Source organism: Myxine glutinosa, chromosome 13 (genome assembly GCF_964187855.1).
Source record: "Myxine glutinosa chromosome 13, kmMyxGlut1.1, whole genome shotgun sequence".
Taxonomy (NCBI): Eukaryota; Metazoa; Chordata; class Myxini; order Myxiniformes; family Myxinidae; genus Myxine; species Myxine glutinosa.
This window is the reverse complement of record NC_136273.1, coordinates 43,071,561-43,099,384: the sequence shown is the minus strand read 5'-3', so window position 1 is coordinate 43,099,384 and position 27,824 is coordinate 43,071,561. Positions and strand designations below refer to the sequence as shown.

Below are 27,824 nucleotides of genomic sequence, written 5' to 3'. Positions count from 1 at the left end.
TATGTGTGTATATATATATATATATATATATATATATATATATATATATATATATATATATATATATACAGTGATCCCTCGTTTATCGCGGGGGTTACGTTCCAGAACCCCCCGCGATAGATGAAAATCCGCGAAGTAGCGACCATATTTTTATTTTATTATTTATATATATTTTAAAGCTTTATGACCCTCCCCACACTCTTATTAACCTTTCCCATACTCTTATAAACACTTCCTATACTCTTAAACACTTTTTACACTCTTAAACATACGTAATTTTAACAACATATAAAATTCTAATGGGTACTCACCATTGAAGATACTGTAGCTACCCATGGGTTCCCCAAGCAAGACCAGCATCAGAATCTCCTTGCTCCAGCCGGTGACGTCACCGGCGGGGATCCCCGGCGCGAGAGTGGCTGGTCACGTGACCGCTAAAGCGTGCCGCGCTTTGCGGGTATAATCAGCTACACCTGTTGATCACGTGACCACCGAAGCACGCCACGCTTGAGAGGCGTGGCTTTCGGTTTCTGGTTGGGCTTTATAATGCAGCCCGATAAATGGGCTTTTCAGTGTTCCCGAGTTGGTTTTGAGAATAAATATCTTCTCGGACGAGTTTGTGTCTTGCCCGTCATTTCGTCCGTATCAAGCAAGAGCCCCGGCTCTTCAATACTACAACTTGCGTGATGAAGATGATGATGAATTAGCTGTGCAGTACTGATGACGATGAAGGTGATGACGATGATGAATGTACTGCACAGCCAGAAAGAGCATTACAGTTACCCATTACGTGGGTAACGAGCGCAAGTGGAAGCTGCCGCATCTGCGTTTTCCATACGCACGACTCTTTGTCTACCCTTCTACTGTACACTATGTACAGTATTTTATTTCTTGTAATATGTTTTAAATACTGTATTTTTCTTATTTCTTTACGTTTTTTTATTTTTTAGGCTAGAAAATGCTTATTTTACCACAAAAATATTTAAAATAATAGTATATAAAAATACATTTATACCGAAAAATCCCGCGATATAGCGAAAAATCCGCGATATAATTTTACATATACTAGCGAGAAAAACCCGCGATGTACCGAAGCCGCGAAAAGTGAACCGCGATATAGCGAGGGATGACTGTATATATATATATATATATATATATATATACATACATACATACATACATACATATATATATATATATATATACATACATACATACATACATACATACATATATATATATATATATATATATATATATATATATATGTATATATATATATATATATATATATATATATATATATATATTATATATATATATATATATATATATATATACATACACGAGCATATAGACTCAGCTATAAACTGTCATCCCAGTGTTTCACAGGCAGGGTGATTCAACAATGTGTGTGCCGTCCCTCGGATGGACATTAAACTGGGCATCCCATCTGCCAGCATTCGTTGGTGGACATTGAAGATTTAATGGTGTCCTTTGCAAAGAGCAGGCGAGCTATCACTGGCACGAAGAACAAGTAACAGAATCCATATAGTCGTTTATATAAGCTCTGTCTGACGTTTGTGGAGGGATGATTTGGACTTCAAATCAAAATCTTGTGAAATGTGCAGATTCTTTGCTTTGCGAGGTTATCCCACTTGCATTCTGGTCCAATGCAATGGACCACATCAATAACATTGACAGACAGCTTTACAACCTTCCGAGTCAAAGACGAAGAAAGAATTCTACTCACATTGACATCATAAGATAATGCATTAAGAGATATGTGCCGAAGTTTCTCATCACATCAAAGGAACACAAGATAAGTCCTGACAAATGCCCGGTATATATCAGGATGCCATGGAAAGGACAATCATCACGAAGGTTTGAAGAACAAATCAAACATACGGTATCAAACACGTAGCTGGATGTGCGACCTTGAGTAATCTTCACCTCTCGCCGTCTGCTCACGTCAGTCAACCAGGATGTGCTGCCCACCTTACAAATTAGCAATGTTATATATGAGTTTAAGTGCCGATGTGAAGCTCGGTACGTGGGCCGTACAACCCAAAGGTTGTCTGATCGTATCAAACAGCATGTCCATGGTGATCCGAAGAATGAACTCGGGAATGAGGACACAACCGGTACGAGCACGCAAGAATGTCCAAGGACCATCGACCATTTATTCTTCTTCTTCTGCCATTGCACAGCACTTTTGGATGCCAACCCCGATTGTGCAGACCAGTAAAATGCAGATATGGTCAAGATATTGAGCCGATGTCGCAGTATGCTACATCTACGTATGTTAGAAGCAACCTTCATCCATTACATGGACCCTATATTGTGTCGTCAAAAGGAATTTGTACATTCTCTCATTCTCTTTCAACACAGAAAGATTAAAGGTATTTCCCCGGCTGCTGTCCAAGGTAATGATGCAAATGGTGCATTAGCGCTGACAACTCCGCTCCAGCCAATCGGAGCCACGGACAGTGGTGACTGAGTCAACCAATGGGCGTCCAGAACACCAATGACGTCATGACTGAAGAGCCAATCGGTGTCGCGGTTACTTAGATGTGCTTATAAATGCACTAGCTCTCATCTTTTCCGGTCTCTTTGCTGTGAATCGCCTTGAAGAGTAGAGCACGAAAAGCTTCGATGTTATTGACATTATGTCGTGTTTGTTTTCTTGTATATGAAATATATATCTTCTCTGTGTCTGTAAAGTACATTACAATACGTATCTTAACTTTATTTCCTCCTGTATCAGGCAGGTCAGTCATTCCCTCACTTATTTACTCATTCACCCCTACAAGTGAACTTTCTTATTCACTTACTCACTCACTTATGTTCACATCCATTCACTTTCATGCAAACTCGCTCACTTAATCAACGACACTCAGTCACATCCCCAAATAAAGTTTGTTACATCGATGTAATTTCCTTTGTTACTTTCCTTCCTTCCTCCTTTTCCATGACAGGGGCCAACTGGATCTCCAGGATCATTTGGTCCACCTGGACCAACTGGACATAAGGTAAACATGGCCACAGGGATGTCGCTCCCTTCCTTACAGCATCACTCGTGGTGCTGCTAATTCCTAACCACTGTGCTGGGACATAGTCTGTGTTCCTTCTATTATGATCCACCACACGGTAACCCGGGTTGCCCCGTGATTTTAAATCATTTTACATAATTAAAAGATCAAATATACCAATGGCAGTCTTATTGACCAATAACATATTCTGTGCACACTGAGAGTATGGGGGGGGAAACAAATTGAGAAATTGAATGAAGCAGGAACTTGAATGAAGGGGGAATTAAGTGGTAAGAATGTGGTTACTTGATTATTATCCAATCATGTTGTATGGGTTACGGTGGAGGAAAAAAAAATGCATACGTGATAGGTAGACAGCATTATGCATGTCATAAGGAAACCCAGACACTGGAGGAGGCCACTCCAACCTTTCAAGCCCATGTCGTTTCTGCATTCCTGACGCACCACTTTCGAAGACGCACCACTTTCACTGTACCGTTTTTGTTTGGCTGAGGACGAGCGAAGGGAGGTCGAGGCCATTTATTCCTGATACCTGAAACACCCTGCAACCTATGCCTGCAGACAACAGACTTTTTGGAATGCCAGCCACAGTTACCATCCATCATCATGTAACTTTGTTAAAGAACGTAGCACTCCTATGTTGAATGTTTTGTGTCAATTGCTCAAGCAGTTGTAGAGATAACAAATTTGAAAGTGAATAAAGGTGAAAAAGTGAGGGTGGAAGAAAAAAAAAGTGAGGGCCTTGGCCGACGTTCTACAACATGGTAAAGGATAGTTGTGGACACCTCTTACTAGTTTATTTGTTTTCTAACTACATAACAAGCTGCACATTCCCACTTGACACGATACACACACATGACATGTCATCCATATACAGACATCACAACTCAGTCATACCTGGCTAATCTTAAGTTACCTACCATTTCTACCATTATCCCCACACTCCTCTAGTCCTCTATGCTTATTGCTCCCAAGTACTTGTCCAAATCTATTTTAATTAAACCTATCAACTATCCCTGCTACTACCACCTTCCCTGGAACACTATTCCATGCATTAATTACTCTGCATAAAATACCCCTTCCTTCCTACTATTCTCTTTCCCCATTATTACTCTCCGCCAATGGCCTCTTGGTTTTGTCACTATCCCTACTCGTAAATTGTCCTGCTTCTAATTTATCCTCACCCTTCATTATATTCAAAAGTTATATTAGGTCCTTTGTAACTGCCGCCTTTCGAATGTAAAAAAGTTTTGTCTCTTTCACTCCCTGCTCATCGCTTCATCTATCTCGCCATGGAATCAGTCTGGTAGTTTTACACTGAACCCTCTCTATGGTATCACTGCCCTTAATCAGATTTGGTGACCAAAACTGAACACACGTTACTGCATGTTATCATGGTTGGCGACCAATCTGGCAATGCATCAAGAGGTATACTGAACATCAGAAGTGCTTTTTAAATATATCTGCCGATTCATGTTAACTGTTATCAGAGGATCACTTCATCAAGCTGTAATCATGGTAATCAAGTGACGAATATGAATTGAATGAATGATCGTTTTAAGGCCATTTTCCCCGCTGGAGCAGGGGTTAGCCTTGCGGGCCCCATGACAATCATGGTTCCCTGTTTGAGGCAATGTTTTTATGGCCGGATGCCCTTCCTGGCGCCAACCCTTAGTCGCCTCTTTCGATGCGCAGGGATACGGTGTGCCTATTCTGAATCGGGGTACACACCGTGATCATTCATCCCAGCAAGCTGGTACTCAATTTCCCGACCTCAGAAGGATGATAGGCTGAGTCAACCCCCTTGGCGTTAATTCAGCGATCGACCGGGATTCGAACCCAGGATCCTAGGATCCCAAGCCGGCACCCTAACCGCTAAGCCAACACCAGGCTTTTCAACTCAACACTAAAGAACCACCTTTAGACGCCATTTTCCCCCGGAGAGCAGGGGTTGGCCTTTTTCGGGCACCATGGTCCCCTTTTTGAAGCAAAAAAATTTCGGCCGGATGCCCTTCCTGCCCCCAACCCTGTTAGTCACCTCTTGCGACACAGGGAATTACGAGTGAACTGGTACTCAATTTGCCGACCTCAGAAGGATGACAGGCTGAGTCAACTCCCCTGGCGTTAATTCAGCGATCGACCGGGATTCGAACCCAGGATCCTAGGATCCCAAGCCGGCACCCTAACCGCTAAGCTAATCAAGTGACGGACAATCCAAATTGGTGTTCAGAACTTGCTCTCGCGATTAACTTCAAACTCGGTGTTGTTTCACTGAAAATTTGTTTTGATTGCCAAATGTCCAGGTGAGTAATTGCCTTTCATGACTTGGATATACCAGTCGATGGAGGCCCACCTTTTGAAGGAATTCTTCAATTTTACGAGAATTTGCACTCACAAAGGCTGGCATATGGGCAGCAACTCATTCAGCCATCAATTTAATGCAGACACTGAATTATTGATCATTATAGATGACAATAACTTTTGCAATAAAATATTCATTAGTGAGCAGCATTAATAATGTTGTGTATTCGTGTGTTGGGCGAGTGAAGTGACACAATTATCTTTCTATCTAGGGAGAGCACGGAGAGCCAGGTGATCCTGGTCATCCGGGAAACCGTGGTCCACCTGTAAGTACAATTATTCAGTGTTTCATTCATACATCACCGTACTTGCTCTGTGCCATATTTTTCTTGCCTCATGGTCTTACAGGAAATGCACCGTGAAATATCCATCACAGGAAGTATTTAAAGTGAAATATACATAATGTTAATGTAATATGTATGTATGTATTTGAACATTCTCATGTCTTAAAGCAATTTTAAAGGCCAATTTGCTATATTTTTCAATTTCATATTGCTTCACAAATGAAATTTATAAATATAGCAAATTGGCCTTTTTGGATGTGCAGGTGTACCGGAAGCCTGATGGCTACCTGAAGATGTCGGTTTACAGGAAGCCAACCCACGCGAGCAGATTACTGGATTTTAACTCCTGCACCCCAATCACCCGCAAACACAGTGTAATATGGGCCTTGACAGCGCGGACATAGACTGTTATCTTTCAGAGCTGATACAATTAAAGAAATCAGATTAGTTAGAGGAGTCCTGCTCAAAGATGTGGATAGTAAAGGGGTACTCCCCACCCAAAAAGTACCAACACCGGCATAACATAAGGAGCCAGACACGCTCGGGCACTGTATACTGCCATACTACCCGGACATTTGCGAAAGGATTGGAGAGATAGTATGCAGTGCATGGAACGGTGTGGCATACAAGCCTCTGTGCACCTTTGTAATGTCATTTCGAAAAGAAAGGACAGGATGTCAACTGGTGAAAAATCATGAGAAGTTTACCATTCATCATGCAGAGACCTTGACCAATTCTACATTGGTGAAACTGGAAGGAATTTTAAACAAAGGCTCGGAGAGTTGGGGGGAGGAGGAGGGCGGGTGAGCGGGAATCAGGACGAGGGATGAGCAGGGACATGGCAGCAGGATGAGGGATGAGCAGGGAGCAAGAGGAAAGTGAAAGGAGAGCAGGTGAAAGGGTGAGAAGGGATCAGGAGATAGGGTGAGCAGAGGATAATGTTTCTCTCAACAGGGAAAAACATTGTCCTCCTATTTTGTGTTGATGATGGACAACATTTAGTAATCCTGGGAGAAAATGAACTGAACCCATAAACCCGGCGGTGCTTACCAACCCACAAAATATAGCCATTGTTCATTGGGCACCCTTTCACCATATGGCGAACAATTTTTATCGACATTGTCATTATAGTTGTCAAATACACTATTTCATGATATATTTATATGACATCGATATTGCATCAGAATTCTCAATCAATAACTTGATATATTGCAGTTCATAATATTATTGTTAATCACCAGTTCTTTGAGACGTAAGCATAACAGATTTTCACCATAACGTGAAAGTTTTGACTTTAGTTTGTTGTAAATTGTAATAATTTGTGTTGTGTTTTTGTTTACATTTGCCGATGTATGAATAAACATGTCAGGTTGTGAGTATGTGTGCCCTTAGGGTCAACACGGAGAGCGGGGAGAAAAGGGTGATTCCGGACCATCAGGAACACCAGGACCCCCAGGGCCAAAGGGACCACCGGGAGAGGATGGGCCGAAGGGTAACCCCGTACGTGTACCACCACCACGGCCACTCCTTTTGAAATCCTTTTAATGAAGCTTGATTTAGGGATGAATGGCAGGCCCTAAAAGGCAGAGGCCATAGTATCAATTCGTCATTTTTAGCTTATTGTCAGATTGTGAGCCCTCCATAACTCAATCTGACCTCGATATACTCAGGTCATGGCCCTGTAGCTGCTTCTCCTGGCTCTTGACCCCTCCTGGAATATATTTTGATTGATAAAGAATATGTTGTTTATTATTTCTATGAAATGCAAGGCCCAGCATGCATCGTCTCATTGTGCATTTAAAAAATGTCTCCTGCGCTGAAATTAAACAATTTATATTTTGTTCTCCTACAATTTACTCTTTATTTGTTGCATTTCTTTGCTAGTAATTCATCAGCGAGTCTCTTTTGCTGTTGCAAGCCCTTCTGTAGCCTTTAGAATTAACTTTCTTTATGATGCATGAATAAGAGTGGCAGGGAATGATTCAAATCAGACACAAATCTTCATTGGCCACCATCTCACTCAAACAGCATTGCATCTCTGTCATGCAGCACTGTGTTTGCCAAGTGGCCTTCACAATAAAGCACATTTGGTAACGGCAAGAGAGCCAAGCAAAATCCATCACTCCTTTCTGTGTGGGGGTCCAGCAGGAAACTAAGGATGATCATGTAATTGCTTACAGAATAAACGATTAGTGCTTGGTCAATGTACGGGCCGTTGCAAAGGGACATTATGGATAATGGAAAGTGGATTTCAAATGGATGTGTGTGCAAAGCAGCGGGTGCGGGATATGAAAACGTTTCCGAGTAAAAGCCATTAGCACTTTCCCAGCAGCATTCCATTGGCACTCAATTTTGAATTCAGATTTCTTTCATTTCTCATTTGCTATATTTTTACGCAGTGTTTTGTGGCCTGTCAATATTTTGCACTTTGTTTACTCATGCGAGAAGTAGTTCTTGCACTGTAACACAAACACATAGAGTGTGTCTTTGGCGTTTTCAGGGACCTGTGGGATTTCCAGGAGAACCAGGACCTTCCGGAGAGTCTGGGCCTTCGGTAAGTTTAGCACTCACAGTCAACACCACAAGTCTCTATTTACTTGTTTAGCACCATCGCCACACCTCTACCTACAGATCATCACTTGACAAGAACTGTCAACCTCTCACTGTCACCACCACCAATCCTCACTACGAGGGTGGTCCAAAAATTTGAAGATTGGATTTTCTTTTCTCCACAAGCTTGTGCCCCTATTCCTATTGAAGAAAATGTATGGCATAGTCTCAGAAGTTTTTCATAGTCATCACGTGGGTGTTCTTCGATTGCAGCTGCATAAAAATGTATCATATTCTGACGTTCAACAAGGTTATCGGAAAATATTTTATCTTCTCCTACTTGGAACCTCTTCTTGTCAATTAAAGGCCACTGTTTCTGACACCTCTTGAACAGCCTGATCTCAGGTCCGCTAGTGGGTCTTATGACTTTAGTTGTAACATCAGAGAGCATTACTTCAAACACATGATGACACGCAATCCAGACAAGCTTAGCATCCAAAGCTGCTTCAATGAGGGCACATGCTCCGTTTATCAGCCCTGTGTTGGATGCAGTGGTGTCAAACACTATGCCTTTCACCAACTGTTTGACATTCCACTCCTCAAGAAGTTGTATGCATGCATTTTCTTGTGCTACACCAGTGCCTTGGGGAATTTTTGGGACTCCAAGCAACTTCTCGGTATTCATACCGGTTACAAGTATCACGACCCGATCAACAGATTCTTTGTGATTGCCAGTATAATCAGGGAGCAGCTTCCCATCCCAGTGTAGTCGGAGTGGGCTATTACATGAGAAATTTGCCTTTTCTTCAGTGGCCATTATTTCCCTTCCACGAATTCGAGCATGACGAATTCCACTGTGTGACAGAGAAATGTCTTCAATGGTATGACCAAGAGATTGTGCAAAAGCACTGCCCACAAACATAGCACGCCGATCTGAGAGATTTACTCTGTCCAGAGTTGCCACTATTGCTGGAGTGATCACCTTGATGGGAGCCTTTTTCGCCTGTTTGGCAGAAGATGGACTTTGGAGTTTGAATTCATTGTCCCCTGAATCGGAGCTTTCAATCTCAGACTCATCATCATCAACCACAGCCGATGTTGATGGAACAGATTGCATTGCTGTTAGAGTCTCAGCAGCATGTTTCTTCTTTCTTTTATCTTCATTCTCAAGCCTGATACGCTTTCTGTTCTCCATCACTGCCAGAGTGTTGTCCACAGATCCCATACGTGAACTTGAGGGATCCTCACGCTGCATGATAAGGAATGCTTTGTCTTCTTCATTCGTCATTTTCTCAAGCGCATCATTTGGTGAGATATCGAAGAGGGATTGAAGATCATCTTTGAACATCTGCTCCTTCACTCTATAGTTTTCGAATGTCTTGGTTCTATTTTTCTTTCCCAGTTTGTCGGCATCTTACAACTTCAAAAGTTGGCGCTCACAGGAATCTACTCTCTGCACTGGAATTCGTGCTTTCTCCCAGTATGCACACACAGCTTGTACACTAAGTTTGGCACTTTCACAAACTGTATGGTGTTCTTGTATGTGATGGTACACCATTTTCTGCAATGTGTGTCCTTTGGTTGGTGGTACACCATTTTCTGCAATGTGTGTCCTTTGGTTGGTAGTCCCCCACATATTTCCTTTTCAGACTTGCCCAGCAACCAACCTGTGGAAGAGCTGCGAGTTTCTGCCATTTGAAAAAAACAGGATAAATTAAAAATGTTATTTTTTGAGCAACCTCTAAATAAGTTCCAATTGACCTCATATTTGGTTCATATGATCTTTATAAACATAGGAACAAGGGCAGCCTTGTGAAGCATGGATTTTTAATAGTATTAAATATTACATGTATCTGTGGACCTCCCTACTCAATACCCTTATTGCTGATCTTCCATTCTTAAAACTACCAACGTTTTTCATCGCACCAAACTTCAATGTCATATTGTTGTACTTTCTCATCATACTTGTTTACCTCTGACATCTTCAAAAGCAATGCTGTATCTCCAACTTCCTCACTCCAAGCACCAATAATCTCTCCATTCCTCTCCCACCAACTGTCTTCTTCTCTCCATCACTATCCATCCCATCCCCTTTAGCCTGAGCCTATATAGTTGGAGATTAATTGTTTAAAGATTGACAATTGTGAGGGCATCATTGAGAATAACAGGCGTAATTGTCAATTATACGTGCCATTGAATGACAGGCATGCTAGTTTTCATTAATAATACCAGTCTGTATGTTTTTTTTCTTTTGTTAACTATACTAGCAGAGTCGCCCAGCCCATGTGCGATCTTGTTCCAAGTGTGCAACACATCTGTATTATAAAAGGAGCCGTGTTTGTCTGTCTGTCATGCTATAACTTGAGAACGGATGATCAGATTTCACATAAACCGACGATGGTGGATTCAGGGAACCCCCAGAAAGGTTTGTGATGCAAAAAAAGGAAGGAAGATGTGTGTATGGATACACAACATGTGGCAAAACTGCAAAAGCCAACTTGCAACGCTGGCTATCCCAGCACAGAGGGCAGGATCACCCAGGCATCCTTTTTTGTTCTTGCTCCATATATTAGCCATCACAACCATGGCAAGGAAATAGAAAGCCCCACCTTTTCACCATTTATGCAAAGGCAGAGACGATGAGACCTCAGAGTTTGTTTCTTGCCATTTCCCATGCCTAATAAGTACCCCACACAGTTTGATAAAAAGAAGAAAGACAGGCTGAGGGCAATACAATCTTTTATTTTGATCCTCCTCTTAGTGTGTTGTTGTATATTATTCGCAATTTAGCATCTAAAAAGGCTGTGATGATTATCCCATTAACACTCCCCCATAAAGCCTGGTGTTGGCTTAACGGTTAGGGTGCTGGCTTGGGATCCGAGGCTCCTGAGTTCAAATCCTGGTGATCGTTGAATGAACACCAGGAGGTGTTGACTCAGCCTGTCATCCTTCCGAGGTCGGCAAATTGAGTACCAGCTCGCTGGTAATTGGGGCACTGCATCAGTGGCACAAATGTGCTTCCAGAGAAATGAGGCAACCAGCAGCCACAGGCTGCAAACAAAGCAACAACTCTCCCATCACTCCCTGAGTATATAGCTAAGCTGGTATCTATATACCAGCGAATTTTATTTTTCCCTTTTAACAACAACTTTTTTTCGCAAATACACAAATATTGGTATTCTCATCATGACGAGTCTATTATTCTAGCTCTTCTAACTCATGCTTTTATTTGGTTGGTGTATATGCAACAGTCCACTGCCTTGAATGCTTCTGAAAACTAAATGGTATTCCGAGAATACTTATCCCGCTCAGTCAACTTGGTGCGAGCCAACTCTTCTGTTTTTGAAGACGACAACACAACAGGCATTTTAAGGCCATTTTCCCTGCAAGAGCGGGGGTTAGCCTTGCGGTCCCCATGACAATCTTCTCCAATTTGACCTATTTTCTGCATCTCCCCTTGTTAACCCCCTTGCCCGCATTTCTTCCACCATCTTTAGCCAAGTCTTTCTTGGTCTTCCCCGTCCTCCACTTCCTTTTACATTCACTTCCATCACTCTTCTCAACCAGTCACTTTCATCCTTCCTCAACACATGACCAAACTGTGGTGCTGCGCACAAACGACTCGATTGCCAGAGAGGTAGGCCACAACGCGTTGGTATAACAGTCTTTATTCGAAAGCTCGTACTTCAGCACTGAGCGGGCTCGAGCTTAGAGCCCGCATAAATATCCCGAGGCCACGCCTAATCCCGGGGCGTGGCCGATCGGTCGATAGGCGGGGCATGCATTACAGTTCCCCGCCTGGACGTTCGCGCCACCTGCTGGTGCGCTGAATTTTTGTCCCTTGTGTCCGCCACACGCGCCCCCCCAGAATTCCCGTGCACCTGAAGGGTGAGTTTGCGGGGAAGCTGGATGACCCGGCCGAAACGCCCCCTGGCGATGGGTGCCGGGCTGGGGGGTGGCGGGGTTGGGGGGTGCCGGGGGTCTGACCGCCGGGGGGAGGCCTCGACGCGGAGGCAGAGCTGCTTGCGGGGGGTGGTCCGGATCGAGGTGGGCCGGCTTGAGGCGGTCCACGGAGATGCGATCCGGGGCGCCGCCAATGTCGATGGTGAAATATTTGTCCCCGGTCTCCAGCACGCGGAAGGGCCCGTCGAACGGGGGCCATAGTGGTGCCCGGTGGGCGTCGTGCCGGACGAAGACGTACTTCGCCGTGCGAAGCTCCGGGGCGACGTGGGAAGGCGGGAAACCATGGTGTACCGTCGGCACCGGGGCGAACCTCCGGGCGGTCTCCTGAAGGGCGGAGCGCTGTTGCGCCGTGGACCAAGGAGCCGTGGAGTCGGGGATAAATTCACCCGGTACCTGCAGTGGTTGCCCGAAGACCAGCTCCGCCGAGGACACGCGCAGGTCGTCCTTGGGCACCGTCCTGAGGCCCAGCAGGACCCAGGGGAGTCTGTCGACCCAGCCGCCGTCGCGGAGGCTGGCCCGGAGCGCGGCCTTCATTGAGCGATGAAAGCGCTCGCACAAGGCCATTGGCCTGGGGGTGGTAGGCCGTGGTGCGGTGTAGTGTCACCCCGAGCCCTTACGCCACCGTGGCCCAGAGCTCCGAGGTGAACTGGGGGCCGCGGTCGGACGAGATGTCCGAGGGGGCACCGAACCGGGCAACCCAAGTGGCGATGAAGGCTTGCGCCACATCAGCTGCAGACGTCGCCGCTAATGGGACGGCCTCCGGCCACCGTGTGGTGCGGTCCACCATGGTGAGGAGGTGGGTGAACACCCACGAGGGGGGCAGAGGTCCCACCAAGTCGACGTGCACATGGTAGAACCGATGCTCGGGCACCGCAAACGGGGCCAACGGGGCCTGGGTGTGGCGGTGGACCTTTGCGCGCTGGCACGCGAGGCACGTCCTGGCCCAGTCGCGGACGTCCTTCCGGAGGCCGTGCCAGACGAACTTCGCCGCGACGAGCTTCTGGGATGCCTTCGTGCCCGGGTGGGACAGGCCATGGATGGCGTCGAAAACTGGGCGCCGCCAGCCAGCAGGCACGATGGGGCGAGGCTGGCCGAGGGAGACGTCGCATACGAGGGCTGCGCCCGCGGCGTCGAACGGCACCTCGGTGACGCGGAGGCCCGTGATGGCGGTCCGCAAGGCCTGGACGCCGGGGTCGGCAGTCTGGTCCTCCGCCATCCGGGTATAGTCGACCCCGAGGTGGACCACGTGCACAACGGACCGGGAAAGGCAATCCGCCACCGGGTTGTCTTTACCCGCCACGTGACGGATGTCCGTCGTGTACTCGGACATGGCAGAGAGGTGACGCTGCTGCCGTGCCGACCATGGCTCGGCGACCTTGGCCATCGCGAACACAAGGGGCTTGTGGTCGATGAAAGCCGTGAACGGGCGGCCCTCCAGCAGATGGCGGAAGTGTCGGACCACCAGGTGGATCCCGAGCAGCTCGCGGTCGAAGGTGCTATAGCGGCGTTCGTGCGGGCGAAGCTGCCGGCTAAAAAACGCCAGCGGTTGCCAAGCACCACGCACCCACTGCTCGTGCTCCGCGCCCACCGCGTAGTCCGACGCGTCGGTGGTGAGGGCGATCGGTGCATCGGGCGCCGGGTGCGCCAGCATGGTGGCGTCGGCCAGGGCCAGCTTTGCGCCCGCAAACGCCGCGGCCATCGGCTCTGACCAGGCGATGTTACCTTTGCCCGGCTTGCCCCGGAGGGCCTCGTGCAAAGGGCGGAGGAGCTGGGCGACATGGGGCACGAAGCGGTGGTAAAAATTTACCATGCCCAGGAACTCCTGGAGCCCCTTGATCGTGCGGGGCTGCGGGAAATCCCTGACCGCCTCCACCTTGGCCGGTAAAGGGACAGCCCCATGCCTGGTGATGCGGTGCCCCAATAAGTCGATGGTGGCGATGCTGAAACGGCACTTGGCGGGGTTGATGATTAGGCCATGCTGGCCCAGGCGTTCGAAAAGCGTGCGGAGGTGGAGCAGGTGCTCCTCCCGGGACGCGCTCGCGACGAGGATGTCGTCCAGGTAGACAAAGAGGAAAGGTAATTTGGGCAAGATGCTGTCCATAAGCCGTTGGAACGCCAGGGCCGCATTCTTCAAGCCGAAAGGCATTCTCAGGAACTCAAAGAGGCCGAAAGGGGTGATGACGGCCGTCTTCGGGACATCGTCCGGTTGGACGGGGACCTGGTGATAGCCCCGGATGAGGTCCACCTTGGAAAACACGGTCGTGTTTGCCAATCGGGCGGAAAGGTCCTGGATATGCGGGACCGGGTAGCGGTCGGGGGTGGTGGCATCATTGAGCCGGCGGTAGTCTGCGCACGGCCGCCATCCTCCGCCGGGCTTCGGCACAATGTGCAGAGGAGAAGCCCAAGCGCTGTTGGAGCGCCGTTCAATCCCCAGCCGCACCAGCGTGGCGAACTCCGCTTTCGCCACCGCGAGCTTCGTGGGCTGGAGTCGGCGTGCCCGGGCATAGACCGGCGGCCCGACTGTGGGGATATGGTGCTCCACCCCGTGTTTAACGGCCACCGCTGAGAAGGTGGGCCGCGTGAGGGCGGGGAAACTGTCGAGGAGGCGGGTAAAGTCGTCCGCTGCCGGAAGCGTGCAAACTAAACTCGCCGGGACGGAACCTTCCAGCAAGCCGCTTGGCAAGCCGCTCGGTGAGCCGCTCAGTGAGCCGCTCAACGAGCCGCTCAGCAAACAATCGAGCGAGCTGAAGGTTTCGGCCTGGACGAGCCGTCTGCGCTTCACGTCGACCAACAGCCCATTCGCGCGTAGGAAGTCCGCACCGAGCAGTGCCATTGGCATGCTGGCGGTCACGAACGACCATTGAAAGCGCTGCCCTCCGAACCGCAGTGAGAGGCAACGCTTCCAGAATGTGCGGATGGGTGTACCGTTGGCGGCAAGCAAAGCGGGGCCCTGGCCCGCGGTTTGCTTGTCGGACGTGGAGGCGGGGAGGACGCTTACCTGCGCTCCTGTGTCACAAAGAAAACGGCGCCCGGACAAGGTGTCCATGATGAACAGGAGGCTTTCGGAATGGTCGACACTCAGGGCCGCTAATGAGCGCCGGCCCGGTCATTTCCCGACCTATCAAAAGAGCACGGCGGGCGACACGTTTTAGCGTTGCGGCCGAACCTGGCGTGGTAGTAGCACCAGGTTTGCGGTGGCCACGGCGGCCATGGTGTTGGCGGCGGCGGTAGTGGGCGGGGCGCAGCAGCGGCCACGAGGGAAGCCGGGGGCGCTGTAGCCTCTGCCCCGGGATCGACTACGGCAGGCCGCGAAAAACCTGTCGGCCACTACGGCCAGGGCGCGGGGTTCCTTTATCTTGGAACCGGCCAGCGCGAGGCGTACCTGTGCGGGTAGCTGGCGTAGGAAAAGCGCCCGGAATAAGAAATCCGGGGGTTGGTCACCAAGCAGCGACAGCATAAAATCCATCCGCACGGATGTCCAGGAGGCGGTCACTCGCACGCACGGAACTCGGTGTGTCGCCGAGTTCGGGAAGGTCCAGGAGGCGGTCGGCCCGTTCGATCTCTGTGAGCCCAAATGTGGCGAGCAGGAGACGTTTGAGCGCCTCGTACTTGTTGTCGCCCGGCGGGCGCCGAAGGATGGACACGACTCGGGCGGCAGTGCCGGGCCCGAGGGCGGCGACCACGTGGTCGTACCGGGTCTCGTCCGCCGTTATGCCTCGGAGCTGAAATTGAGCTTCGGCCTGGATGAACCAAACGTCGGCTTGTGCCTCCCAAAACTCCGGGAGTTTAACTGCGACAGCGTTGGTGGCCATGGCACGTTCGGTGGTGAGCAATGGCTGAACCAATCGGGGTCACCAGTGTGGTGCTGCGCACACACAACTCGATTGCCAGAGAGGTAGGCCACAACGCGTTGGTATAACAAAGTCTTTATTCGAAAGCTCGTACTTCAGCACTGAGCGGGCTCGAGCTTAGAGCCCGCATAAATATCCCGAGGCCACGCCTAGTCCCCGGGCGTGGCCGATCGGTCGATAGGCGGGGCATGCATTACAGTTCCCTGCCTGGACGTTCGCGCCACCTGCTGGTGCGCTGAATTATTGTCCCTTGTGTCCGCCACAAAACCATCTCAAACTGTTTCTCTTCACAGCATCCATCACAGGCTCTTTTTCCATCATCTTTCGCAATTCATCATTTGTCTTCCTCTCTCAACGATACTCCACACATCCACCGAACCATTCGCATTTCCACCCTTTCCAGCCTTCGTTGCTGCTCTACGTTCATTACCCATGTCTCGCTCCCATAAATCATAACACTTCTCACACATGCAGCATGCACCTTTCCCTTTACCTTCAACGACACTCCCCTCCTCGTCAGCACGCCACTCAGTTCCCAAAACTTCTTCCATGCACATCTCACTCTAGCAACCGTTGCCGAGTCTGATCCACCTTCTCCATTCAGCATGTCTCCTCGGTAACAAAATGTTTTCCCACCTTCCAGCTTCATGCCGTCTCCAAGATCCAACTCAACATTTCCTCCATCGGCAGCTCCCTCTGTGCACACCTTACACTTGAATGTAGCTGCCACACTGGTTAATGACCCTCTCAAACCACTACATTTTTGATGAACCCACTCAGCGCACACTGTACATTGAATGGAATTCACTCCGACACCCTTCCTGCACACAGCACACGGCCACTTCCCAGTTCTTTCCACCTCACCACATGCTTTACCACTTGCCATCACCTTCGTTTTTCCGATATTCACCTTCAGACATTTTGTCTCCATACATTCCTTCTCCATAGTGGCCAGACGGAAGTCAAACAGTTCAATCTTGGTTTCATCAGACCACAGAATCTTGTTTCTCACAGTCAGAGTCCTTTCGGTGCTTTTTTGCAAACTCCAAGCGGGCTTTCATGTGTCTGTCACTGAGGAGAGGCTTCCGTCTGGCCACTCTGCCATAAAGTCCAGATAGCTGGAGAGTGTTGCAGTGATGTTTGTCTTTCTGGAAGTTTCTCCCATCTCCACACAGGATCTCTGGAGCTCAGCCAGTGACCATCGGGTTCTTGGTCACCTCTCTTACCAAGGCCCTTCTCCCCCGATTGCTCCGTTTGGCCAGGCGGTCAGCTCTAGGAAGAGTCCTGGTTGTTCCAAACTTCTTCCATTTAAGAATTATGGAGGCCACTTTTTGTAGGCTTCCCCAAATCTGTGCCTCGACCCAATCCTGTCTCTGAGCTCTGCAGGCAGTTCCTTCGACCTCATGGCTTGGTTTTTGCTCTGATATGCATTGTCAGCTGTGAGACCTTATATAGAGAGGTGTGTGCCTTTCCAAATCATGTCAAATCAATTGATTTTACCACAGGTGGACTCCAATCAAGGTATATAAACATCTCAAAGATGATCAAGAGAAATAGGAGGCACCTGAGCTAAATTTCAAGTGTCATAGCAAAGGGTATGAATACTTATGTCAATGTGATATTTCAGGTTTTTTTTTCAATAAATTTGCAAAACTTTCTAAAATCCAGTTTTCTCTTTGTCATTATGGGGTATTGAGAGTAGATTGATGAGGGAAAAAATGAATTTATAACGATTTCAGCATGAGGCTGCAACATAACAAAATGTGAAAAAAGTGAAGGGGTCTGAATACTTTCTGAATGCACTGTAGCTTGAATACTTCCAATTGCACTGGCCTATACGCTGATACCAGAGGCCTCAAGCCCGAAGCCTTAGGCCTATACATACTGTCGCCTTCACAAGGCTCATGACATATCAGCTCCAACCTTTTGATATGTGATGATCCTTTTAACAGTTGCTTTGGTCATTTTACACTGAAGGGAAAACATTTAGAGAGGGCATCTCGATTGTGAATATGACACTTCTGAAGATGTGTTTGGCTTACCATAGCACCAACATGGCGGACATATGTTTTTTTTTTTGAGGATACAATTGTGGGTGGCTTTCGGCCATTTGTCCAACCAATAGGTATCGAGCGGACATACAAACGCTTTCTCCATTATACACATTGTCAACACAGTGTTATGTGGCTTGAGATAGAAACAAATACAGAGCAGAGATGATCTTTTCTTATCTGAAAGGAATGTAATCTAATCTAATGCAGTGTCCTTATCTAGTTATATAAAAACTGTTTATAATTCTTCAAGTTTAGGATCATACAGAATTGCGGGGGATGTGTGGGCCAGGTAGGTAGAGCAAGATAAGGGATGAAGTGAAATGTCGGGCCAGGTAGGTTGAGGACAACAAGAGATGAAGTGAACAACTGTACAAGGTGCTTGTCCATATGTGGCAATTAAAGTGACTTGGTTTGCCATCATAACTTTTATGTGTAAACACGAGCAAGACAGAAACCCACCTTTCTGATTCATTAGCTTCTTAAGCGTTCACCTTTCACCCCAGCCGCTCAACATTTCACCCCAGTCTCTCAACTTCGGTTTGATTTCTGCTTTGGCTACTCAATTCTAGACATGTTGCTTCCATGGATTGATGCCCTGAATCTCAAGAAATGGGTCAGGGTCGTCTCTTTGTACATTTCACAGGCGTCAATACTGTCTGACATCCAGCAACGATTTCAAGTTGTCCACCAACGATGTTCAGGTTTCCTCCTCGACTCTCCGTGCTTGTGGGCGGTGGGTTGACTTGGGTGGCATCCTCTCCCTTGTACTGTGTCACTGGAGGCTGGTTTACCCTAAGTCAATATTGTAGGACTAATCCTGGTCTTTGTCGACAATAATAGAAAATCCGAACAACAAGACAATAGTGGAAAACAACAATGGAAAGTTTGCAGCGATGAGAAAAAGGATTACGCTCTTCCCTTGCTGTGTTGCCTTGCAATGACGAACAGCCATGTAATCGTGGAGCCAATATTCAGCAACAAACAGGAAAGAACAATTAAAGAAGGCAAGTGTATTCATCCACATAGTGGGAGACCCGTTTTTTCTTTGAATACGATGATAAATGTGATTTTTACCACGTTTATAATTACACTCTAATTGTGATGGAAAGCTGGTTGGCATAGAAAACCATATTAAATGAGCAAAATTGCAAAACTACAAGTAGCAAGGCACGGCGGCCTGACAAATTAGATATTAGAGCAATCGGTTGGCCAGTTTTGATGAACAATTAAATTCAGTAAAATTAAATCTTTCACAGAGTTGTTTTTGCCCCTTGAAGTGCAGCTCTGGATAAACCTTTGAAAGTCCAGACACAGCGTGAAACGACTGAAAGTAGCACCAAAACAGGGTCATTTGAGGACCCCCTCGGCATGGATCGAGGTGAAGTGTAATCGATGCCTCTCTCACATTTCCTTCTTTAAGTGGCATTAAGGGATATTTTTTGACGTCTATTATGCTGCTTTTACACTTCCTCCTTTCTGCCCCACCAGGGTGAAGATGGCCCAGATGGTGAGAAGGGAGCACAAGGTGATTCTGGAGACCTGGTAGGTGTTTGGTTTCATGCTGTCTATCTTCATGCATGTGAAACGCTGAATACATGAATGCGTGCGCACACGCATACATTCACATTCACACTCACACTCACACACATACAAACAAACACACACATACACACACACACACACAAAAGGAGGTGGATACTTCGAGACCTGCAACTCTGTTCCACTTTCTGAAACCCACATTATTTTAATTTTTTTGGGGATACAAGATCGAGGCTCGTGTAAGAGCTAACATTAATCACAAAAAAAACAAAAGGACCCACAAAACATACAATAAAGGGAGCGGGAGACAAGATGGGGGGAGAGAGGGGGAAGCACACAAGCACAACATTTGAGAGCAGGGACATCGGGAGATCTGTGGGAGGGAGAGGGTTTGGGGGGAGGAGGCACGGGAAGGGGGGTGGGGGGTAGAGAGGTATAAAACACATGGACACTTCAAGGACTTCCAGGAAAGAAGTCGGAATTTCAAAAAAGTGGATCTGGGGTGAAATTAGCGGGGGTAGAAAAGATCAAGGTTTTGGATGGGGGAAGACAACAGATGGCGGCGAACAGCTGTTTGAAAGACCTGGAGGGAGGAGTGGGATTGAAGAGAGTGAGGGAGTTTCTTCCAGAGGCGGGAAAAAGAGGAATGAAAGAGTGAAGGTGAGCAGAGAATCTTTATTTTGGCAGTTTAACCATAAGAAGGTTGCTGGCAGATCTTGTGCGACCTGTAGGAATATTTGGGGGATAGAGCACAGACAGAGCTGGGGGAGCAAGGCCGGAGAGTAGTCGGTAGAGGACAGAAAGACCACCAACCTGCCTGCGGTGAGTGAGTGAAAGGCCCTCGGAGGTAGCTTCATCGCGGGAGATTCCAATGATTCTGAACGCTTTAGTTTCAACAGCGTGAAGACGAGCTAGGTGTGAGGCAGGAGCACCAGCCCAGAGGGGAGAGCAGGACTCCATTGAGCTGTGGATGAAAGCCTTGTACGTGGTGAGGAGCTCAGGTGTGCCAAGGAAGGACTTCGCACGACGGAGGATGCCCAGTCGGCGACTGGCTTTGGAGGCCAGATTTGAAATGTGGTTTTCCCAGGAAAGGTCATGGTCATATATTGAAAAAGGAAAATGAAAGGTCGTACATTGAGATAATAAGCAATGACACGCACACATACATACACACACGCACACACACACGCACACACACACACGCACACACACACACACACACACACACACACACACACACACACACACATGCATACAAACATACATACATACATACACACACACACACACACACACATACATCCACACACACAGACACGCACACATCTACACACACATACATCCACAAACACATACACACACATACACAAACGCACATACACACACACATACACACACACACACACACACACACACACACACACATATGTGTGTGTTTGTGAACGGGCCTTTGCTAAAGACATTCATAACATTGCAGTATAGTTAATTATCGGTCACAAAACAGTTGTAAAAATGGTTTACCATGTCATTTTTAATTCTACATAATTGTGTTGTCATTTTAGGGTGCACCTGGACCTACTGGAGAACCAGGTGCAAGTGGGCCACCAGGAAAACGAGTAAGTAAACAACCAAACAACAGTTCAACTTATTCTCCAACAAAACAGTATTTAACAGCACAACTGCGTGTTTATCATCTATTTTACACCTACTGTACCTGTTCTTGATTGAAGTTTGCTAACTGCTGTGGGAAGCATGGAGAATATGACGTTTCAGGCGTACTCCGAAGAAGGAAGGGTTCATGCCCTAAATGTCAGCTTCTCCTTGCTTCCCATGGTGGTTTTCCTCTTTGAGAAATGAAAATAAATATGGTGGTACGCAAAGATGGATGACGCAATCATTACACATACAAGGAAGTATTTTGGAAGTGATCCGAGGCTCACAAAGGAGATTTACGTGTGTCACATAAATACGACAAGGATATCAGGAGACAACATTGTACTTTGACGTGAATTGCAAAGACATTGAGAGGCGATGGACAAATCAACGTATGACTAGATGTGCGATTTGAACGTGGGACACATCATCATGCTCTACGAGTTCAAAGGTAAACGCTAAACGGGCCAATACCCTTAAAAGGAACTGGACAATTGTAGGTTTTCTTTTTGTTATTTACTTGTGGTCAAAACACTGCAGTAGCGAAGGAGCGATATGACTTTTGTCGCAAAATGATGAACTGATCTTCGGCGAGGCTTTGGGCCTTTCTTCGGAAGTGTTTCCTCATTCCATAAACACGGAGTCTTGTCCAGTCGTTTTGTGGAGATGTTTATAATGCAGTGAAATTAAAATCGAAATCTCCACACATCCCCAGACTTACACGAGATCCCGGTTTTGCATCCTTGCCTATTTGTGTTTCTTCCTTGGATCATTGCGTCTGCTCATCGTGCATGTGCAAAATGTCTGTGCAACTCAATGAAACATGTCTCTCCTCTATGGGCTGATACTCCTCCGACCCAGCTTTGTCGTTAGTACTAAATTGTATTCACATGCCCTCAAACTACTTGGAATTTCTTTAATATGATGCTGCAGCTCGCGGTTACGTCATCTCTCACCATTGTCAAGTCACCGACCTTGTAATCGTTTAGTCTCATCTATTCTGCTCCATCATCAGGCACCACGATCCTCCCATCTACTGCTCCCCCACTCTTCTTGTCACTGGACCCAAATTAAACCTCTCCCCCCTTAATCATGCGTCCATTCACCTTTTCGCTTGTACCTTATCTGGGATCATCGGCAATTCAATCCCATTCTTCAACCCTAATTGCTTACACTGCCTGCCCTTTCCACTCTTTTTTCAATTTCCTTTTCCCCTTCTTTTTATGCTTCAGCCGATGACGTCGCCGGAGACATTATGTTTTTGGGTTGTCCGTCCGGCTGTTTATCCGTCCGTTTATCTGTCCATGATAGGTTTTCGTTACCGCGGTAACTTGAGAGCGGCTGAAGGGATCTAAGTCAAACTTCGTGCATGTATGTATAATGAGTAAAGATGAACTCATTCGATTTTGGGGTTAAATTAGAATTAGAATTAGAACCATTGGAACCTAACTGATGTTAGGTTAAAAAAAATCCTGTTACCGAGTTAATTTGTGAACAAGTGATGGGATTTTGGCCAAAGTTGGTAGAAGTATATATGTTGATGAAAAGATGAACTAATTAGATGCTGGTACACTGGTACAGGTATGTATAATGATGTAAACATGAACTGATTGAATTTTGGGGTCAAGAGGTCAAAGGTCAGAGGTCATGTCAGGTAAAAATGTGATAACTTGAGAACAGCTGAATGAATTGAAATCAAACTTGGTACAAGTATTATAATGATGTAATAATGTGGGTGGAGGCAAATCAGTCAAACTCGCTACGTCGAAGAGGGCCTTCTGGTTCATCCTATCCCTTACCCTTAGTTTTCACTATTTTCATCTATGCTCTTTGATAAATATTTATAGTTGAGGTTTGAGATGGTGATGTTAAACAAAGGAGCTTATACATATATTACATGTAGGACAATGGCATTAGGTCAGGAGAAATAAACGTACTTGATAAGTTGATGCATTAATCACAAGGACATGGGGCCTGAAGATGTAGCACTCTCATGTAAGAACCGTCTAGTCTGGATTCAATTCCTGACCTAACTTTCAACTGTCACCCCGTTTCTTCACAGGTGGGGCCTTGCATCAATAAATGCACCACTCATCGAGTGGGACATTAATCAAAATCCTAGCATTCACCGGTGGATGTTAGATCCCACGATATCTTTCACAAAAATAGGCCAGTGTATTCCAAATTCCTGTCCTAACCTACAGGGGGAACTGCATCAGCAGCACATCTGCACCCCATGAAATGATGCAACCAGCAGCCAAGTGCCAGATGTGATTGAATTCATAAATTCCAAGGGTATCAGGAGACAATGAACAAATCAATGTCATATAAAGAAGGTCACACCATCATGAATCCATCACTTGTAGGAGAGCCAAATATGCTGCATTTAGAGAATGAACAGTTAAAAGAAAGCTGCTGAGTAGTAGCAGAGATGCTAGGATGTAAATAACCACGTTATTGTTCTTTTTGATCTGGATAACAATAGAGACTTCTTTGTTTCAGGGACAAAAAGGACCACGGGGAATTGAAGGCCGACGGGGTGAAAAAGGTCTTAAGGTATGGTTTTGGGATTTCATTTTGTGTGCCCTTACACAGGGAGGTGGAACCAGTTTCACATTTCTTTCTTTTTCTTTTTTCTTTCTTTCTCTAATCCTTTTCAAAAATTTCCAATCATGCATCATTCCTTCATTCCTGAGCTAATCCTCTTCAAATTTTCAATCAAGACACCCTGATCCAATATATCCAGTCCTCTTTTTTATTACCTCTGCCACCGAAGGTGGATTGAGGTTATGTTTTCACCCCTGTCTGTCTGTTTCTCTGTTTGTCTGTCTGTGAACAAGATATCCAAAAAATTGTGGACGGATTCGGACGAAATTTGGCGGAGAGGTAGCGTATGTGGCAAGGACGAAATGATTCGATTTTGGTGAAGATATTAATCCGGATCTGGCTACTAGAATTTTAAAAGTGATTCTTCACCATTGGGGTATATATATATATTATTGGGATATATATAAAAAATATGGCTCCACTGTGTGTTCTACGAAATGAGGTGTTTTTATGGCGGACGGAGTACAAATCCTGCCACCAACCTCCTTGAGAGAGGACCCAGTACTCTGGTACTCATTTTGCCGGCCTCGGAAGTATGACAGGCTGAGTCAACCCCCCCTGATATTACTATTGGGAGATAGGGATAAAAATGATATATAGCAGGATATCGAAAAAACTATGGACGGATTCGGCTGAAACTTGGTGGACAGGTTGTGTGTGTGACAAGGAAGAATTGCTTCAATTTTGGTGAAGATCCAAATCCGGATCCGGCTCGTAGAATTTTTTAAAATAATCCTTCACCATTGGGAGCTGGGCCAAAAACGATATATGGCAGGATATCTCAAAAAGTTATGGATGGATTCGGCTGTAAGTTGGTGGACAGGTTGTTTGCCGTTGTGTGACGAGGAAGAATTGCTTCAATTTTGGTGAAGATCCAAATCCGGATCCGGCTCGTAGAATTTTTAAAAATAATTCTTCACCATTGGGAGATAGGGCCAAAAACGATATATGGCAGGATATCTCAAAAAGTTATGGATGGATTCGGCTGTAACTTGGTGGACAGGTTGTTTGCCGTTGTGTGACGAGGAAGAATTGCTTCAATTTTGGTGAAGATCCAAATCCGGATCCGGCTCGTAGAATTTTTAAAAATAATTCTTCACCATTGGGAGATAGGGCCAAAAACGATATATGGCAGGATATCTCAAAAAGTTATGGATGGATTCGGCTGTAACTTGGTGGACAGGTTGTTTGCCGTTGTGTGACAAGGAAGAATTGTTTCAATTTTGGTAAAGATCCAAATCCGGATCAGAGGATTTTTTAAATGATTCGTCACCATTGAGTGATAGGGCTAAAACCGACATATAGCAGGATATCTCAAAAAAGTTATAATAATAATAATAATAATAATAATGCATTTATTTTATATAGCGCTTTTCAGGAAGCCCAAAGACGCTTTGACAGAGTGCAAAACATAATGCATAGCAAAACATAAAAACAATTGCAAAAAAAAGAAGAATCAATAGGGAAATATTCAAAGCACAAAGGAGGGAGAAGGAGAGGAGATAGTCAGGGGTTAGATGCTGTGGGTTAAATGTTGAATGCAGTGTTGAACAGGTGGGTCTTGAGTGATGTTTTGAATGTGGTGAGTGAGGAGGAGTCTCTGATGGTGTGAGGTAGCGAGTTCCAGAGGGTGGGAGCAGCGATGGAGAAGGCCCTGTCCCCCCAGGATCTAAATTTGGTCCGGATGGGGGGGGGGGTCAGGAGGTTGGTACCAGCAGAGCGGAGGTTGCGGGTGGGAGTGTGTCTGGAGAGGAGGTCAGCCAGGTAGGATGGGGCCAGGTTATGGAGGGCTTTGTAGGTCAAGAGGAGGATTTTGTACTGGATTCTCTGGGAGATGGGGAGCCAGTGAAGCTTGTAAAGGACGGGGGTGATGTGGTCACGGGTCCGGGAATGGGTGAGTAGACGGGCAGCGGAGTTCTGAATGTATTGGAGTTTATTGGTGATTGTTGAGGGTGAACCATAAAGGAGGCTATTGCAGTTGTCCAGACGGGAAGTGATGAAGGCGTGGATGAGGGTTTCTGCAGCCACGGAGGAGAGGGATGGACGGAGACGGGCGATGTTTTTCAGGTGAAAGAAGGCTGTCTTTGTGATCTGTTTAGTGTATTTGTCGAAGGAGATGGATGGATTTGGACAAAACCTGGTGGACAGGTTGCGTATGTGACAAGGACAATACAATTCGATTTTGGTGAAGATCTGAATAAGGGTTTGGATATGAGAATTTTTGTTTTTTTTGAAGTGATTCTTCACCATTGAGAGATCGGGTGAAAAGCCATATATAACATGATATTTAAAAACGTTATGGACGAGTTATGACTAAACTTGGTGGACGAGTTGGTTTGGTGACAATAACAAGCCGATTAGATTTTGGTTCAGTTCCGAATGCAGATCCGGCCTATCAGTGGATACAAAACATAAACTGTTCAGCCTGACTGAGGTATGCGCTCCACCGAGTGCCCTTCTAGTTTTTTTTTCTGATTTGGCCCCTGTTTTGATATTAATGGGTTAACGGTGAAACTGGAATCACAATTTTTTAGCTTGCCGTTCACTTCTACTTGACTATATAAGAGAGGAAAGGTTGGCATAAAGATGCCTTCAAAACCCCCTATCGAGATTGCAGAGAAATCTCGCTTTTGAGACGTTTTTGCAATTATAGAGGGGTCAAAGGTCAACTTCATTTGCAAAATTAATCGTTTCAGTTTGCCAAAATCTTCCTTTTTTTAAACAATCCAGCCAAGACGGCACAAAACAGCCTCTTCACACCAAAGCAGGTAAATATTGGTCTGGTGTTGTCCTTTTGATTTTACTTGGGTCATCCATCATCAGGTGGATTTTACTCATCCATCAGGTGGATTTTACTCATCCATCAGGTGGATTTTACTCATCCATCAGGTGGATTTTACTCAGCAATCATAAGGTGGATTTTACTCATCCATCATCGGGTGGATTTTACACATCCATCATCAGGTGGATTTTACTCATCCATCTTAAGGTGGATTTCACTCATCCATCTTAAGGTGGATTTTACTCATCCATCAGGTCCATTTTACTCATCCATCATCAGGTCAATTTTACTCATCCATCATCAGGTCGATTTTACTCATCCATCATCAGGTCGATTTTACTCATCCATCATCAGGTGGATTTTACTCATCCATCAGGTCGATTTTACTCATCCATCATCAAGTCGATTTTACTCATCCATCATCAGGTGGATTTTACTCATCCATCATCAGGTGGATTTTACTCATCCATCAGGTGGATTTTACTCATCCATCATCAGGTGGATTTTACTCATCCATCATCAGGTCGATTTTACTCATCCATCAGGTGGATTTTACTCATCCATCCTCAGGTGGATTTTTACTCATCCATCATCAGGTGGATTTTACTCATCCATCATCAGGTGGATTTTACTCATCCATCATCAGGTGGATTTTACTCATCCATCTTAAGGTGGATTTTACTCATCCATCTTAAGGTGGATTTTACTCATCCATCTTAAGGTGGATTTTACTCATCCATCATCAGGTGGATTTTACTCATCCATCATCAGGTGGATTTTACTCATCCATCATCAGGTGGATTTTACTCATCCATCATCAGGTGAATTTTACTCATCCATCATCAGGTGAATTTTACTCATCCATCATCAGGTGGATTTTACTCATCCATCATCAGGTGGATTTTACTCATCCATCATCAGGTGGATTTTACTCATCCATCAGGTGGATTTTACTCATCCATCATCAGGTGGATTTTACTCATCCATCAGGTAGATTTTACTCATCCATCAGGTGGATTTTACTCATCCATCCTCAGGTGGATTTTTACTCATCCATCATCAGGTGGATTTTACTCATCCATCATCAGGTGGATTTTACTCATCCATCATCAGGTGGATTTTACTCA

At 46.1% G+C, this 27,824-nt stretch overlaps 1 protein-coding gene across 1 annotated transcript in view; it reads left to right on the top strand.

Moving 5' to 3' along the window:
- Nucleotides 1-27,824, top strand: part of COL5A1 (collagen type V alpha 1 chain) — a 505,662-nt gene that overhangs the window by 377,123 nt on the left and 100,715 nt on the right. Inside the window, exons 49-55 of the mRNA XM_068102230.2 lie at nucleotides 2,979-3,032; nucleotides 5,627-5,680; nucleotides 7,091-7,198; nucleotides 8,199-8,252; nucleotides 19,605-19,658; nucleotides 21,218-21,271; nucleotides 23,811-23,864. Of these exons, the coding sequence (XP_067958331.1) occupies nucleotides 2,979-3,032; nucleotides 5,627-5,680; nucleotides 7,091-7,198; nucleotides 8,199-8,252; nucleotides 19,605-19,658; nucleotides 21,218-21,271; nucleotides 23,811-23,864 (432 nt within the window). The remainder of the gene's footprint in view (nucleotides 1-2,978; nucleotides 3,033-5,626; nucleotides 5,681-7,090; nucleotides 7,199-8,198; nucleotides 8,253-19,604; nucleotides 19,659-21,217; nucleotides 21,272-23,810; nucleotides 23,865-27,824) is intronic.